General features: G+C 50.3%; 7 protein-coding genes across 7 annotated transcripts in view; 3 read left to right on the top strand and 4 right to left on the bottom strand.

The window, feature by feature from the left end:
• Nucleotides 1–1,250: 1,250 nt before the first annotated feature.
• On the bottom strand, nt 1,251–3,102 carry BU24DRAFT_388776 (putative transporter; the record flags this gene model as incomplete). Its single annotated transcript, XM_033525017.1, has 6 exons — nt 1,251–1,525; nt 1,585–2,090; nt 2,138–2,465; nt 2,518–2,805; nt 2,857–2,925; nt 2,974–3,102. The coding sequence occupies 6 exons, from the start codon at nt 3,100–3,102 to the stop codon at nt 1,274–1,276; spliced, it is 1,572 nt and encodes a 523-aa protein (XP_033385819.1). The 3' UTR covers nt 1,251–1,273.
• A 295-nt stretch (nt 3,103–3,397) lies between these two features.
• BU24DRAFT_449148 (HAD-like protein) lies at nt 3,398–5,018 on the top strand (the record flags this gene model as incomplete). The annotated part of the gene is made up of 4 exons (XM_033530925.1): nt 3,398–3,646; nt 3,706–3,720; nt 4,118–4,165; nt 4,195–5,018. The coding sequence occupies exons 1-4, from the start codon at nt 3,529–3,531 to the stop codon at nt 5,016–5,018; spliced, it is 1,005 nt and encodes a 334-aa protein (XP_033385820.1). The 5' UTR covers nt 3,398–3,528.
• Nucleotides 5,019–5,451: 433 nt separating this feature from the next.
• On the bottom strand, nt 5,452–7,129 carry BU24DRAFT_345390 (iron-regulated transporter; the record flags this gene model as incomplete). The annotated part of the gene is made up of 5 exons (XM_033523445.1): nt 5,452–6,252; nt 6,309–6,466; nt 6,518–6,557; nt 6,605–6,774; nt 6,826–7,129. 5 exons carry the CDS (start codon nt 7,127–7,129, stop codon nt 5,452–5,454), a joined length of 1,473 nt encoding a protein of 490 aa, XP_033385821.1.
• A 450-nt stretch (nt 7,130–7,579) lies between these two features.
• BU24DRAFT_343670 (kelch repeat protein-like protein) lies at nt 7,580–8,647 on the bottom strand (the record flags this gene model as incomplete). Its single annotated transcript, XM_033523380.1, has 2 exons — nt 7,580–8,424; nt 8,476–8,647. The coding sequence occupies 2 exons, from the start codon at nt 8,645–8,647 to the stop codon at nt 7,580–7,582; spliced, it is 1,017 nt and encodes a 338-aa protein (XP_033385822.1).
• Nucleotides 8,648–9,221: 574 nt separating this feature from the next.
• BU24DRAFT_420525 (uncharacterized protein) lies at nt 9,222–11,887 on the top strand. Its single transcript, XM_033527496.1, has 3 exons — nt 9,222–9,578; nt 9,636–10,599; nt 10,837–11,887. Exons 1-3 carry the CDS (start codon nt 9,337–9,339, stop codon nt 11,656–11,658), a joined length of 2,028 nt encoding a protein of 675 aa, XP_033385823.1. The 5' UTR covers nt 9,222–9,336; the 3' UTR covers nt 11,659–11,887.
• Nucleotides 11,888–12,506: 619 nt separating this feature from the next.
• On the top strand, nt 12,507–14,056 carry BU24DRAFT_367386 (UROD/MetE-like protein). Its single transcript, XM_033524344.1, has 2 exons — nt 12,507–12,598; nt 12,668–14,056. The coding sequence occupies exon 2, from the start codon at nt 12,704–12,706 to the stop codon at nt 13,832–13,834; it is 1,131 nt and encodes a 376-aa protein (XP_033385824.1). The 5' UTR covers nt 12,507–12,598; nt 12,668–12,703; the 3' UTR covers nt 13,835–14,056.
• A 500-nt stretch (nt 14,057–14,556) lies between these two features.
• BU24DRAFT_478558 (uncharacterized protein) overlaps nt 14,557–16,049 on the bottom strand; it is a gene marked incomplete at its 5' end in the record, with an annotated part of 2,500 nt that continues 1,007 nt past the window's right edge. The window contains one exon of the mRNA XM_033533037.1: nt 14,557–15,994. Within this exon, the coding sequence (XP_033385825.1) occupies nt 14,610–15,994 (1,385 nt within the window). The 3' untranslated portion in view covers nt 14,557–14,609. The remainder of the gene's footprint in view (nt 15,995–16,049) is intronic.

Raw genomic sequence — 16,049 nt, forward strand, 5'->3', positions numbered from 1 at the left:
ATGGGGGCTGAGGACCTCCGACAATACCAAGAGAATTCCGTCACTGGTATTCCGTTACCATCGGAGCTGTGAGAACAATTCGTCAATTCGACGTCTATGCGACTAATATGACATCTCAAAGTTAGCCCGAATAGGTGTAATATCCATGCATTGTGCACTAAGGGCACGCCGTCGAATTGTTTAGGAGGGACGTCGTTATGGCACAGCCTTACTCGCACGGCTCATACGGTCGGAGTAAGCTCGCCGTCACAGCCACGACTAAAGTCGAAGCTCTATGGAATTACTGCGCACGAGAAAAAAGATTGTGCCTCGCCAAAAACAAGTTCGACCTTCCCATTCGTCGGCCCACGCGATCAACATTCTTTCAAGGCGTACGAGAACTTTAAGCGTCTCACCTGGGGCGAAAATGTGCGTCGTCCTTAATTTGACATGCTAGTTACACAGTACAACTGTGGGGGATTGTCATTCTTTCATCCAGATCAACATTGCACAACGCGACTCGGGCAGCTCGAATGTCGCATGAATATTCGGCATGAGCGCGATCGCATCACAATAATTTATCATCATGAGTCTTGCTGCTCGATCATACGGACTTCGATGGTCGCTAGTTTCATAATGGAACAAAGTACGTCGCTCACGGTCAAAGGTCAACCCCTCCGGGGAATCAGAATGTTGATCTCCGTCATCTTCCCCATAAATTGGCGTCTTCAGCAAACAGATTTTCGGAGCACTACTGATATAAGTTCGACTTTACGCATTATATTGTGGTTGACTAAATAATTTGTCGTATTCAGTGGCGATTGATCTTTGAAGATTGACTGACCAGCATAACAGAATAGGCTATAGGAGTGTAAATACTCTTCTCCGAGACCATATTATGGTTTCTTTTAATTAACGCGTTGTTACGAGGTCGCAGGCCCTTTGAGCAGCTGGTATGTTTGTAGGATTCCACGTAAGAATTACTTGATTTGGGTAACGGATCATCATTCACACTCTGCCAATGAAATTAATGATCAATGGAAGAGCCCAATTTTGTAGGAAAGGAGCAACAGACTGTGGGAGTTCTTCATTATTGTCTGGAATAAGATCACTGACATTGCTAGGTTCAATTCAGCAAGTAGCTCTTCAACAGCTATCATGTTCGCTAAGGATAATGCACAATACAGCCCAGACATACACATCAATCGAGAACGAAAACGACATTATCAGGAGATCTTACCCTAGATCTATTGTCTATCTAGTCCAGATATCACATGCACATGACGTTCAATACTTATGTAACCTTCTCTGCACTCTCGACTAAAACTCCATTATGCTTGCCCTGCTGATGTTGAGCATCAAGCTCATTCTTCGTGTCTTGGACGATCCTGCATTCATACCGACTGAACTTGCGCGCCGGCACGCCCGCTTCGAAGATCTCGTCAATCTCCTCGAGGGATCGATTCTTAAGTTCAGGCATGAGGAAGAAAAAGAATACCATGCACAGCATATTGGATCCGAACCAGATGTAGCCGTATTTAGGTCCCTGGTGTCAACACCGTTAGCCACCAACTACGACAAAGGTCCAACAATTGTAGAACTCACCCAGTTGAGCTCTTCAGGATTAATGAAGTATGGAGAACAGAAGCCGGTGAGCCAGGCAAGCACGTAGCCCAACGCTGTCGCGGACCCGACTGTCCAAGCTCGTAATCGAGAGCTGACAAGCTCAGTTGCAACGGGGTAGCTGGCAGCTCCAACGCATCCGTTGTAGAAAAACATGAACAGTACAGTGAACGCTACCAAAACCTTTCCAGTGGTTTGTGATGCCGAATCAACAGTTGCTGCGATGGCAGAGGCAAGTTGGCAGAGGCCACATAGGGCCGCCCCCATGATGAGTATGGTCCGGCGGCCGACCCAGTGCTTAATAGCGTACATGCCAACATTGACGCCGATGAAGGCAATGCACGATTGGAGAATCGAGTACTCGAAGGGCTTCGTGACACCGGCGATAGTGTAGTAGTACGTAGCGTATGCGATGAGGAACCAGACCCCGGAAGCAGTTTGGCAGGCGATCATTCCATAGCATAGTAGTGTTCGGCGAAGATCGTGACCTGAATGAACAGTTAATTCTGATCTTGTGCCTGCATAGATTCCTTACCTCTGAACATGTCGATAAAAGAGACGCTCGTCGCGACACGCTTTTCTTCCTCGACACCCTTTGTCATCTCGGTCCACTCGAGCTCCAGCTCCTCGCTGGTCGTGGCTCCATGACGAAGTCTCTCCAATGATCGCCTTGCTTGTTCCGTCTTGCCTTTGTGGAGTAGCCACCGGGGACTCTCAGGGACAAAAAAGAGGCCAATGGCAAGGAACGTTGGCACAATGTACAAACAACCAATGGGAATCCGGTAGCTATTTTTTGTTAAGATATCCTTGGTATAATTAACCACGACAGCGCCAACGATTGAGCCTATGTTCACCCAATAGGCCTGAATTGATATTAGAAATACTCAAGTGAGCCATCGCAAACATAATACTTACGAACAACGCCACCATGATACCACGAAGATGTGATGGGGCCACCTCGGAAGTGTATACATTGGAGAATGTAACAAGGAATCCATTTGCGAAGCCCAACAGCAAACGCCCAAAGTACAAAACGCCAGCGGAGTCTGTTCCGATCTGAATAGCACAGGCGACTGCATTGAGAGCGCAAGCAGCCCAGAGACCCTCACGGCGTCCAAAAAAGGCCCCGAAGTATCCGGCTACAAGGGCTGATACGAAGCTGCCGAGCGTAAGTAGCGATGTAATGAGTTGCTGAACCGTGCTCTGTACTTCAATTAATAGATGCTGTGCCGCTGTTCGTTGAGATCCACATACATCGATTCCATATCCCAAAGGACTGTTCGGGTCTTCATAGCCAAATACTTTGAGAAACCCGGGCATGGCCTGAATGAATTAGCTGTATCAAGACTATAAGAAGCCTATTTGAATTACCTGCAATGCACCAACGGCAGCGCTATCAAAGCCGTACTGCATATTCGCCATCGAAACAACGCAGCACATCCAAAGACACGTTCGGTTCGTCCATAGCGAATTCTCGTTGACCGTGATCGTTGCCGGCATTGTGAAAGAGACCTGCACTTTGCAGCCGGAGACGAACGATCGTAAGACGCAAAAAGAAATTGGTTCGAGGAGAAGGTGAGAGCAAGGGCGCAGCTTTAGTGGATATAGATCGACAATGGAGCCGACTCCTCAACAGCGGGAGAGCCTGGAGATGGTGTCCTTGGCTACACGTTTAATACCATGATGTACTACAACATAGAGAAAATGCCCCACAGACATTGGCAAGAAGGCCTGTGAGGCCCCACAATCTTTGGAAACTCTGTTTCGCTCTCACTGGAGAGTATGGGGTTTGCTTCCTGGAATAGCAGCTAGCTTGTGGAGCGGGCTGTGAGTGCACTGCTGGGTGCAGCGCGGAAGCGGCTGGCGGCCGATCACTCGGCAATCGGGTTTAAGAGGTTGGTATTGGATTCTGCAAGGGAAAGAGATATGTTCTTACCACGTGTTTTCAAGCCTTTTCCAGGTCTCTGGAATGGGGTGGGAACCGTTCATATGCCGGAACTTTATTCCTTCTGTGAATTTGGCACCCGTGTTCTAAAAGTCGAGGGTATGTGCATGATCAATATGTATAATCGTTCCGTCAAGTTTTCCCTCTCAATAATACAGCATGTGAGAAGGAAGGTAAGCACATTTCGGACCGATCCCCACCGAGCTAGTTCCTCACAAAGCCAGTCTGCCAGCTGGCAACCCAGGGTTGCTCCCTCGAGAGGGGTTCGGCATAGTCTGCTGGTCTGGGTGCCTGAACCCTCCAATTTCAAACAGAGAAACACCTCATTTATGCGTTAGAGCCAAGTAGGAGCATGGATAAAACGTCCCTTTCCACAAAATTAACATCTTATATTGTTCTTTGAGTACCGGGCTAAACTTTACCACTCTTATTGTGAATGAGACATGCATGTCGATCACCTCGGCTGGGATAGTTTCCGTCAGCATAAGCTTCGATCACGTAGACGAGAAAAAAAAACCAACTATCTTATCGCAATGACAGAGCAACGCAGATTGACATAACCTAAACCAGTGGATATCCAGAGATCATTACCACACGCAACAACGGTGCAGCTCTACAGTAAGCCCTCTCTAACGATATACTCGTAGTGAGGCCAGCATCTGCACCAACACGATACACCACATATTTCAGGATGGAGCCTCTAAACCAGACGGCAATATTCTTCGACTTGATGGGTACATGCTGCGATTGGTTGATATCCCTCAAACCCGTATTATTATCTTGTCCCGCACATACATCACTTGAGCCGCGGTGGCCAAAATTGCAATCTCTAGCAATATCCTGGCGTGAAGGTTTCTTCTCCGAGATCCACGCACGCTTCGAGAAGGGCCTTCCTGCTGAAGATATCGACATAACGCACCGGCGTGTCCTCGACCGCTTGCTCGAAGCTCTGCATATCGGCCTTGACGACTGGGACGAGGACGTACGCCGCAGACTCGTGCAGCAATGGCACCGGCAGCAAGCTTGGCCTGATGTGATTCCCGCTTTACAAAAGCTCCGCCAGCGGGGCGACGTATTCTTAGTTGTTCTGGCAAATGGGACGACCAGACTGCAACTCGATATCGCGCAGTCGTCGAATATACCCTTCCATATGCTCATGTCTTCGGAGCTATTAGGACTGACAAAGCCGGATCTGGATATATATAGAAAGGCTATGGATTTGGCGAAGCTGGCGCCGAAGAATTGTACGATGTTGGCGTCGCATCTCTATGACTTGGAGGCCGCGAAGAAGGTTGGCATGCGAACTGTTTATGTGCATAGATCCACAGAAGACGTAGGGATCGAAATTGATATCGAAGGCGAGCAGGGCTATGTTGATCATTACTTTGATGGAAGGTATGAAAGCGAAGGAGCCGGGGTTCCTACTCGTGATATTGGGTTCTTAGAGGTCGTTGACTCTTTGTATGATTGAGAGAAGTGAATAAGCGGTCATTGTCCATCAAAGGAAAAACAAGATGAAACTTCAATTTGTCATTTTGGAGTTGAAGCCTTTTAACTACCTTGACATCCGAATTCAAGATCTTGCGCCCACCAGGATAGTGCTCTTCAAGCTCTTCAAATCCACATACATATCGTCTATGGCAGGGTGGTCAAAGGCGGACAGGTATTTCTGCTCGCGGAGAACTGCCTGACAGCGTTGCAATGGGAAGAAAAAAGGGGTTGCCCTGTCATCATAATCAGAAACAAATGGTACTTAATTCTTTTTCTACCTGCTCCCAAACGCCAGGTTCTAAATTATATCCAATGGAAGATTAAAAGTACATCGGAGGATTTTACGTCAAGACGTTGAAGAACATGCATCCAACCTTTCCTGCTTCTCTCGCTCATGTGATGCCGTCCATCTCTTATCCCCTCAGCGGGCTTTGGTTCTCTTCGTCATGTACGGGGTGTTTGCCCCTACCCTTAGGATGTACGCAACTGGGCAAGTGAAGCAGGTGCCCTCTCCTCGACCTCACAAACCTGGAATAAAGTACCCCAGCCATGAACACCGCACCACAACTCAGCAGCACCGGCCACTCAAACTGATCGGGCCTCGCAAACACCATCGTGGAAAAATACGAACACATTTCGAAAAGACTCTGGAAAGACGCTTCGACAGCAGAGAAAGCCCCCCTTATCTCCGCCTCGACTTCCTCTTGCACCACAATCTGTGCACACAGATCGAAACCACGTAGTCCAATCCGACTTAGTATCGATCCCGCGACGAGGCCCGAGGCAGCGTAGGGGCGATACTTGATACTCAAGAACGCCGTCGCAGCACCCGCGAGACTGAGAATCTGCCAATTGATGCTCCAGAGGCCGGCACGGAGAGGTCCAACTTTCGACATGAACCAGGGCGCCGTCCAGGTTGCAGCAATCTCGAGCACGACGGCGAGGGTCCTTACGAAGCCGATGTGGTGAGAGTTATAGCCGCCGGAGAGGAGGTATGTTACCATTTGGCCGCCGAAGCTGAGGACAGTGAAGTTGAGTATAGCGAGGGCAAATGAGGGGAGAAAGGCACGATGGTGGAAGTATGTTGATAGCAAGTCCACATATGATTTTATTGAGCGGGTTGTGCGCTGAGCGTAGGATGTGCTTCCCGTTTCGATTTGTTGATCATGCGTTGATGTCTTGGGCTCTTGAAGAGCTGGGACGCTTTCGTATACCTGTGGAAAATGAGTCTTTGTTCAACTTGATCCACTACGAGCAGGGTGGTACGCACTCTTGCAATAGCGTAGTATTCGATGACGACTGATGCTATGTTCATGCTAAAGTTCAGAATTATGGCAATTTCAGTCGAGAAGCCATCGGTCATGGAGATCATGAAAGGTCCAGCGAGCTTGCAGATCAGATCGATGCGACGCATCTGTGCATTGAGCTCTGGTGCACCGTCAGCGGCAAATAGACATTGAAGTAAGGAAGACTACGTACCTCTCAATGCTGCTTCGTTCTTACCGGCAACGACAACGACCTGCGTAGGCTAAGTATGTTTCGTTAGAAGGATTTAGATAGACTTACCCAGTCTTTCTCCACTGACACAGTGTTCATCACAGAGCATATTTTCTCAGTACAAGCTAGCATGGCGACAATGGTCAAAAGACCAACAGTAAGTCCATAAGCTTCAACCCGGCCACTAGCAAAGACCCAAAATATCAGGCATGACAATGCGACCGAAACACGTTGGAATACTACATAGTCATTAGCATGATACGATTGCATTGCTGGTATACTGTACGAACCAATGGAGGACCGCACGACCTGAAGGCGGTTCGCAGTGTCGATGTATCGCCCGACAGCAGGAGAAAGAAGAATTGATGCAATGCCGCGAGTAAATGCATAGATGGACATAGGTCGGAGACTGTTGGGGAATATTGAAGCCAAATAAAGGACAGCGCCGAATTCGAAGACGCGCGAATTCCATGTCGATAGGAAATGTGAGATGTAGAGCCTTTTCTTGATGCTCGAAGGTACATGGTTTAAATCTGAAGTAATGGTAGAGTCTTTACGTATCAACGGTGTTTCTTCGTCGACTTGTAACGACATGTTGGCGGGCTTGAGGGTGGAATGGCGATGGCGACGAGAGCGGTCAACATTTGAAGAGATGGGATGATATAAAATGCTCCTACTCAATAGCTCAATACGGACGGGACGCAAGCACTACTGCAATGGGGCTAGTGACGACGAATCCCGTAGGAGCGAGCCATTGAGCAGTGCTTGTTGGGCAGAGAAAGTTGCAATTGAATTACTCGTGTTCAAATGGTATTTTCCGCTTTGCCTGCGAAGACGGAGGAGGCGCCGATTTACCTCCGTAGGGTAGCCAATATTTTGCACCAGGGACCAGCACGTCACCATGCCAATGTTCACTCGATCCGCTATGCACCACTGTCCCGAAGAATTGCTGAATATCGTGTACATTTTCCAATTGTTCATTGATGACGCAACTTTATTCCATTGCTTAGTGACGACCCAATAAGTAGTTGGCTGTGTTATTACTTAAAAATGCAGCAGCCAGACATCGGTGAGGCGGGAGTTATCTTCCGCGAGCCCGCCATGAACAACGATATGTTCCTTTCCTTCCTCGTCTCTTGCAACGTCTGCGCCGAACCAGCCGCGAGGTTGGGGGACGCCATTGGCTCCTACTGAATCAATCTTGGTCCACCAATTCTCAACGATGTCGTAGATCCAAATATCTGACAACATCTTTCCTGCGCCCGCGTGGCCGAGTGAGGAAGGATCATGCTCGCCGAACATGGTTATCAATTTCTGTTTGCCAAATAGTCGGATCGGAAGTAAAGTACACACGCTGCGGGGTTCTGGCCCGTCGTTGCCATCTGGTTTGAATGTCTGAGTAGACCACGAGTTGCTGGCTAGGTCGAAGATGTCGACATGACCGCCTTGCTCTTTCTCACCATCAAAGCCATTCATGCGGTATAGCTTGCCGCCTACTGATGTGATGGAAGTGCCACCTCGCGGGGGAGCTGGTGCATCGGGCAACTGTGTCCAAATGCGCGACGAGACGTCAAATTTCCAGAGATCAGACGAGCGACCGCTCGTAGGACATCCAGCATGAATAAAGAACGAACCATTGGAATCGCTCGTAGCGCAATGGTAGCTTCGAGCCTGCGGATATGACTTCGACGTGTTGGCAGGGTTCAGCTTCTCCCAGCTCGCTTTTTCAACGTCGTAGCTCCAGACCGCACCATTTTCCTCGATCGGTGCCATATCGGTGCCACCGCGGCCAGAGAAGAGGTACAGTTTTCCATTTGAGACTGCCGATGCGGTGCCCACACGAGGTGATGGTGCAGTTGATGAGGACTTTGTTTGTAGGTTTGGCGAAGCTGAGGTGTGAGTACCCTGGTGGCTTGGGGAGAAGAGATGATTGTACATACCTGGATTGAGAGGAAGAATATCGATCTGGTTGTCAATAGGTTGTCGAGGAAGTACTTCACCGCCGAAGATGCATATCTTTTGGTCCACAACGGAGACGATCTGTGAGGACCGACGTAGTCGTTCTGTTGAGAGGAGCTTCGTCCACTTGCCAGTAAAGGTGCTAATGGGCATGGCCGCTAATTGTATTTATGACAGCTGCAGATGTAATAGGGAGGTGTAGGTGAAAGGGTGTGTCAATCCAATCTAAAAAAACACTTTACATATATGTGAAGTTTGTTCACTGTGAATTTCAGGGTTGTATGGCGCCGTTATCGGACAAAGATTGGACTTTTATCATGCCTGAGAGTTTGTGTTTAGTTTTAGGGATGATGGTGCTGGTGGGGGTGGGATGGGCATGACGGAGAGGGCGGACGCTACCTCCGTCATACAGGTACTTAGAATAGTGACTACTAGTAGGTTAGCTACCTAGGTGCTAGGTACCTTTGAACTTATACCTACAAAGAAAGGATTTATCAATTCGGTCAAACTCACTGAGGTGAAGATAAGATCAATGCAAGCATCAATTGGTGAATTAATTACTTGCTAGATGACTATTTTCTTTCTAAAAACTCTCAATTGCTTGTGGTACATCAACCCAAGTCGCCCGTACTGTACAGGGTTAGGCAAACGCGAGGGCACGTGATGGCGCTTTGCGATTTGCTGGGCCAGGCGCTCTGGAATTTGCGCGGGTCTATTCCGGCCTTTACTTTACTTTACCTTCACTCATAAATCCTCGGCTTCTCCACGTATACATCTCAACTTCGCATGAATTACAACCGGTATAAATCACTCACATGAATCTTGTGACCTAATATATCGATATGCGCCTCCGCCTCTCGGTGCAGCGGAATCGCCTGCCTCAAACCCAAGCGCTCTGGACCGTCCCCGAAGCCAACAAGTCGCCTGCTTATACCATCGCGCGGCTACTGGAAGATGTGAATCTGATTTTCCCACTCGAAGGCGATCACTGGGGTCTGGATGATTATGCTGTAGAAGTTGGCGGATTCGAATGTCTTCACTTCTCACCTGTCGCGCATACTCTCAGAGATGACGACATAGTCTGGTACGGCTCACTGGGAATAGTTGTTCTATGAAAGTGAAGGACTAATGCAAAATCTAGTATCCGCCCGTTGATGACAACAGAAGTACGCGAGAGGTCCCTCGGTGGCCGCAACCAGATCTCTGAGGGCGGACAACACCTCTTGGATGGTATACCCTTCGGTCGACCTTACCTACGGGACCCCAACCGACCGCCCATTCGCATACCACCTCCAAGGCAAGCACGCCTAGTCGAGATTACCGATAACGCAATGGAAGAGCATCAGAGTGTGGGGAATGTTGGTCTCATCATGGCTCACGGAGAAAGTCCCAGCGATCATTCCGCGAAGGATCTGCAGAATCGTGGTGAGAGTAAAGGAACCCACAAGGCCGTTCGGTTCGAAGACTTGCCGGTGGACCAGCTAGGAAGTGAAGAGTCCGATGACGAGGACTTCGCACCGGAGGACGACCTTGATGTGTCTATGGACGACCTTGAGAGTGGTTCTGATGGTGCATCCGGCGATGAATCCTCCGCTGACTCTGACCCCAGCGGCTCCGGCAGTCATTCCAGCAGTGATTCTGACAGCGAGAGTGGGGGAGATGAAGGGCCCGAGGAGAGGTCGACCAAAGTCAAACCATATGGGCCGCCTGGCTCGGGGTCCAAATCAACCTGGAATCGAAACCAGAGACGTAAGGAGCAAGCGAGGCTCCAAAAATTGAAGGAGCAGGGCGTTTTGGATGCTGATGCTGGCTTCAAAGAATTGAGAGCACTGTCACCAGCCACTAGGACAAGAGCGCTCACTAACAACAACCACTCTACCACACCCAGCAAAACAACAGTCGGAATGTCTTCTCAGAAGCGTAAACGTGACGACCAAGAGGACGAAGATTCATCCCTTGAGCGCCGCAGGATCGAGATGCTAGCCAAGATTGATGAGCTGCAAGCACCAGCTACACCTGTGGACTCTTCAACACCCCCGTCAGCTTCGAAACGATTGAGGCCGGACGTTTCTGCGTTTAAGCGGATAATTTCCCACCAGGCTCAGGTAATTCACAAATTTCTTTCTGCTTATGTCTATTTTCTATCCGGTTCTGCCACCCCCCATATCCTATTCCCCATTTACACCTCCATTTCCACTTCACGACGCGACCGTGCAGATACAAATTTGTTTCCTGGTCCACTGAAGCGATATGTCAAGAGCCAACACAAGACAAGCAACGTCACAAGCGAAGCGGCCAGATTGGCTGCGCTCACAGATGTCCTTTTACTGACAAGAGAGTAGCCGCTTCATAAACGAGCACCCAAATCTAAGGCGGCTGACGAGCAACCCTCGAAGCCTTTGAATACTGACCCTGATCTCTGGAAATCAAAACTCAAACTCTCAGCGTTCGAGTGTTGGGAGGAAGAGTATGAGCTCAGTGCTCCGCCGTTCCCATTCAAACAGCATTGGGATCCGGCGTCCAAGCTCATGCGCCAGAAGGCTGCCCAAGAGAAGCAAAAGTGGCAGAAGAAGAGAGATAAGAAGAATGTCTCGAACAAGAACAATGATCCTGACTGGAGCAACGCTCCAAATCAAGGTTACTCACCCATCGAGCAGCACCAAGAGGGCGAAGAGAGCATTGTGCTTGACTATGGAGATGCTCTGGATAGCAAGACAGATGCAGATGTCATGAAAGAGGTGGATGCGCAGATTGTGCAGGATGTCGCCACATCTGTGCAAGAGGATTTGCCCCCGATTCCCGACGATGTTGCTTCACTTCCCAGTTTGTCCCAAGACGACATCCGAATCGGAACGGTTATTGTCTTCAAGGTCTGCGAAATCAACATGAAGACCATCCAGCCTGAATTCAGTGACTTCAAGACGGCAATCGTAGAAGAAGAAGGAGACTCAGGCAATGGGGCTGGGACGATTGGCTTGCGTCTTGCTCAGCGGGATTTGCCCAGGCGTGAGAAGGAAGTCGACAAAAAGGGCGGCCGTGTCTACTCGCTCGCAGACCACTTCGGAATAAATGGTAACGACGATGAGGACGTTGACGTCGGACTTGTGCATCACCATTTTCACGAGCTTTTGGAGGCCAAGCTGCTGAAGAAAGCTGCCGAGTAGGGCTCCCGAACACGGATTTCACTGTACTATATATTTCGAAGATGAAGAGAGATGTCGACCACAGTTTTTGTTCTACTCGAGCAGTACTAGTCGAGGCATACAATCGATGTAATGACTACTGAGAGTCGATCATGGGCGACACTTGTTTCTCTTGTGTATTTCCAATGATGAGGTAGATATGAATACTATTCAATGCGAGGTAGCAGAGTATGTATACCTCAGTTTACTGCCCAGCTTTCGTTGTTTTCATGTCCATGGATTATTTAATTCCACTACCCCTCCTCGTCGCCTCTCCAAGCATATGGAGGACAGAGCTGGGGACCCTGCCGTTTTTCACCTCCGAACGTCATTCCCCCCCCTCCATTGATGCATTCTCCCCTCATCCCCTCCCCCATCCCCCGTGCCCCCCAACTAAACATCTCAACCCCAACATACGAGTATACGACAATGCACAATTGACAGAAGACATCAGCAGCATCCGCCACTCGGATAAGAAAAAAAAATAGAATTGAACAACCAAGCCCACCATGCAGGGAGTTAGCCGATAATCTCGGACAAACCCGTCGATGAGCCCCTCGTTGACCCCTCCCCTACAAGTAAATACAAGCACGCGCGCTGACACGGGGCCGGGCGCTCCTTAGAGGCTCCTCCGTCCCCAGTTAGGCCCATTTCTCCAACTGCCGTGGTGGGGTTCTTGATGCGCATCAGTCGCTCTAACGTGCTTTGGGCAAAGGATGGGTTCTTGACGTTTGGGGCAATGCTGTTATATTTTGCAGCTTGCTTCCGTTTCGTGACGCCTTCCGAATAGCTCTGATTTTCTCTGTTTCCTCTATTCAAGCTTGGTTCATCCTTTCTCGTCGTCTCCCCAGTAAGTGCTGTTGCTGAAGGATTCCGTCCATATACGTAGACAGTCTGCAGCAAGCTCTGTCCACTGCCTATAGTACGATATCTCCTCATAGCTCTGCTCGTCACTATGGAGTATCCCTCGGCTAACTGAAGCTTCTCACAGCTTCAATTGCAATTCCAGCATTCTTCTTCCGCAATCATGGTGCTCCCCTTCGGCGTCTACAGAGCCGACCACGTAGGCTCGTTCCTGCGCCCAAAATCTATCCATGACGCTCGCGAGGCTGTTGCCGAGAACAAGTCGACTCTCGAGGAGCTCCGCAAGGTCGAGGACAAGGCAGTCACAGACGTAGCTTCCAAGCAAATCGCAGCTGGCATACGCTCCATCACTGACGGAGAGTTCCGCCGCGCCTACTTCCATCTCGACTTCCTCCAGCATTTGGACGGCATCGAGATCCGCGGACAGACGGGTCTGATCAGGCCGCACGGCTTCTCCCCGCCTGTCCTCGCCGTCACAGGCAAACTCGGACACCCCAAGAGCATCCAGGTCGACGACTTCAAGTTTCTCGAGCAGGCTATCAAGGACAATGGCGGCGCCGCCACCACCAAAGTCTGCATACCGAGTCCTACCATGGTCCACTTCCGCGGCGGTCGCGCCAGCATCGACATCGAAGCGTACCCAGACCTCGACGAGTTCTTCACCGACCTCGCGAGGGTGTACCAGGAGGAGCTCGACGACCTGTACAAAGCCGGGTGCCGCTTCGTGCAGCTCGACGACACCAACCTGGCCTACCTGTGCGACCCGGACATGCGCAAGGCGGCCGAGGATCGCAACGAAGACCTCTCTACACTCCCCAGAAAGTACGCCGAGCTCATCAACGCCGCCATCTCCAAGCGGCCCGCAGACATGAAGATCGGCATCCACCTCTGCAGAGGCAACTACCGCTCCAAGTGGTTCGCGTCCGGCGGCTACGAGCCCGTCGCCGAGGTTCTCTTCAAGGAACTCAACGTCGACGCCTACTTCCTCGAGTACGACGACGCGCGCAGCGGTGACTTCAAGCCCCTCCGCCACCTGCCCGAACACAAGGTCGTCGTCGTGGGCGTCATGTCGAGCAAGAAGAACACCCTCGACGACAAGCAGGAGATCATCGACCGCATCAAGCAGGCCGCCGAAGTCGCGCCCAAGGGACTTGAGCAGCTGTGCCTAAGCCACCAGTGTGGTTTTAGCTCCACGGTCGAGGGCAACGAGTTGACCGAAGAGGAGCAGTGGGCTAAGGTCCGCCTCAACGTCGAGATCGCCAAGGAGCTCTGGGGTGATGATCTGAGTAAATAAACGTGAAAACATGAAACGAAACAGAAGGGAACGAGACGAAACGAAAAAAAAACTACTTCACCAAACATAAAAGAAGTATACCAAAGCGTGGTTGGGCGCGAATTGCATAGCATGGTTTTCTGGTAGCGTATGGTGTGTGTACCTAGGTACTTTGGTTATTGAACGACGTCGTTGGCATTTGTACTGTAATTAGTATCTAGCTTGTTGGTGTTGGGGCGGAGTACCAGTACCCTACCTAAATCCGCTCCGCTACCTTGGTTTCTTCTTTTTCTTTCTTCTTTTTAACATATACCCGAAGATTCAACTCCGCCGGTCTCTCCGCCAATCCTATTCTTTTTTGCAGATGGTTTCGAGTGAAAGCAAACGTGTATGTGCAGTGATGTACTACCTCTACTAGTAAGATACACGGTCCTGCGGAGAATACTCGAGGCCTGATCCAGATTGGCTGACCACCTCCAGCTTGATATATAGGTGGTCACCACTTGTCATGTACATCAATTGCAGGCACAATGAGGGAGTCCTTTTTTGATCTGAAACGATCTTATATTACTACTTCCACGTACACACTTCACTACCACTACAACCAATCAACATGCTACGAAATGCCAAAACCCGGCTGCGGGCAACATCCTCCAAAACAATCCAACAAAATGCTCAAAGACAGGTAAACAAAACAAAGGGAAAGGAAATGTCGCAAAGTTTGAATAATGAGTGTCCTGATCCTCGTGTTCCTTCGTAAGAGACAGCATCACAGCTAACCCCTGGGAGTTTCCATCTACTCCTCCTCCGCTGCGGATGCAGTGGCGGATGCGGATGCGGAAGACTTTCCTGTTGCCGATGCCTTTCCTGTGACAGTTGCAGTTGCTTCCTCTGTCTCTGCAGTTGCTTCGGCTGATGACTTTCCTGTTGCAGATGCCTTTCCTGTTGCAGATGCTTCGGATTCCTCTGCTGTTGCTGTTGCCTCTCCGGTCTCGGATGCCTCTGATGCCTCTGCTGTTGCCGATGCCTCTCCTGTTTCGGTTGCCTCAGCTGTTCCGGTTGCCTCAGCTGTTCCGGTTGCCTCAGCTGTTCCGGTTGCCTCAGCTGTTCCGGTTGCCTCAGCTGTTCCGGTTGCCTCGCCTGTTTCGGTTGCCGTGGCCTCCTCAGTTCCCGTGGCCTCAGCTGCTCCAGTCTCTGATGCTGTTGCTGCCGCTGATCCTGTCGCCGAGGAATCAAGGATCTCGACCTCAGTGCTGACCTCGCCATCAACGGCAAGGGTCAAAACAATGTCCCAAACCTTCTTCTCGGAACGCTCGATGATGAAGGACTTGATCTTCAGACCGGCGAAATCCTCGTGGAACATACCGGCCATGGTCATGATTCCCAAGCCGAGGTCAGAGCCCGACATGGCGACAAAGTTGAGGAGGTCCTTTCCAGTGCTTTCGATCGGGATGCTCTGCTTCTTGGCAAGCTTGCCGCCCTCCTTCTTTCCAAGAAGGACTGCAAGACTCTCCAAGAGGACGAAGGTATCGGATTCAGGGTCAACCTCACGCTGAATGACATATTGGAGAGATGATGGCTCCTTGGAGGACTTCACGAAGTTGTCCCGGAGCATGTTCCACCAGTAGATTCTGTTAGCCTTATCCTCATCTGTAGCGTCCTCCGAAGCGAAGGCGTCTGCTGCCTCGTTGGGTCCTTGAGTAATGACAACAGCCTTTGCCTCCAAAGAGGAGTAGGTCTCAATGATGACGCCCTTGGGAGACTTCTTGTTCTGGATAGTAGCCTGGTCCCACTCCTCGGTATCGAACCCAGCAAGCTTCGAAAGGTAGGCGGGCTTCGCCTTAGCGAATGGGCTCTTACCCTTTTGCTCCTTGACGTCGTAGTTCTTGGTGATGTCAACCTTTTCTCCTGCTTGTTTACTGTTCTTCTGTTGGGCGTAGTTCTTGTTGATGGTGGTTCCGAGAACGACGAAGATGTTACGATTTGCCTCTGCGATCTCCTTGGTGAAGTCCTCTCCGGAGGTGAGGCGAGTGAGTCCAAGTTTTGCATTAGATGATGCACCTCCAGTAGGGGAAGCGGATCCGGAACCAGTAGCGGAGGCAGCGGTTTCAGTGCCAGTGGCCTCAGCAGTCTCAGTGCCAGTGGCCTCAGCGGTCTCAGTGCCAGTGGCCTCAGCGGTAGCTTCACCAGTAGCCTCAGCGGTCAACTCGCCAGTCTCAGTGGCCTCGCCAGTAGC

The sequence above is a fragment of the Aaosphaeria arxii genome (assembly GCF_010015735.1).
Source record: "Aaosphaeria arxii CBS 175.79 unplaced genomic scaffold BU24scaffold_3, whole genome shotgun sequence".
NCBI lineage: Eukaryota > Fungi > Ascomycota > Dothideomycetes > Pleosporales > Aaosphaeria > Aaosphaeria arxii.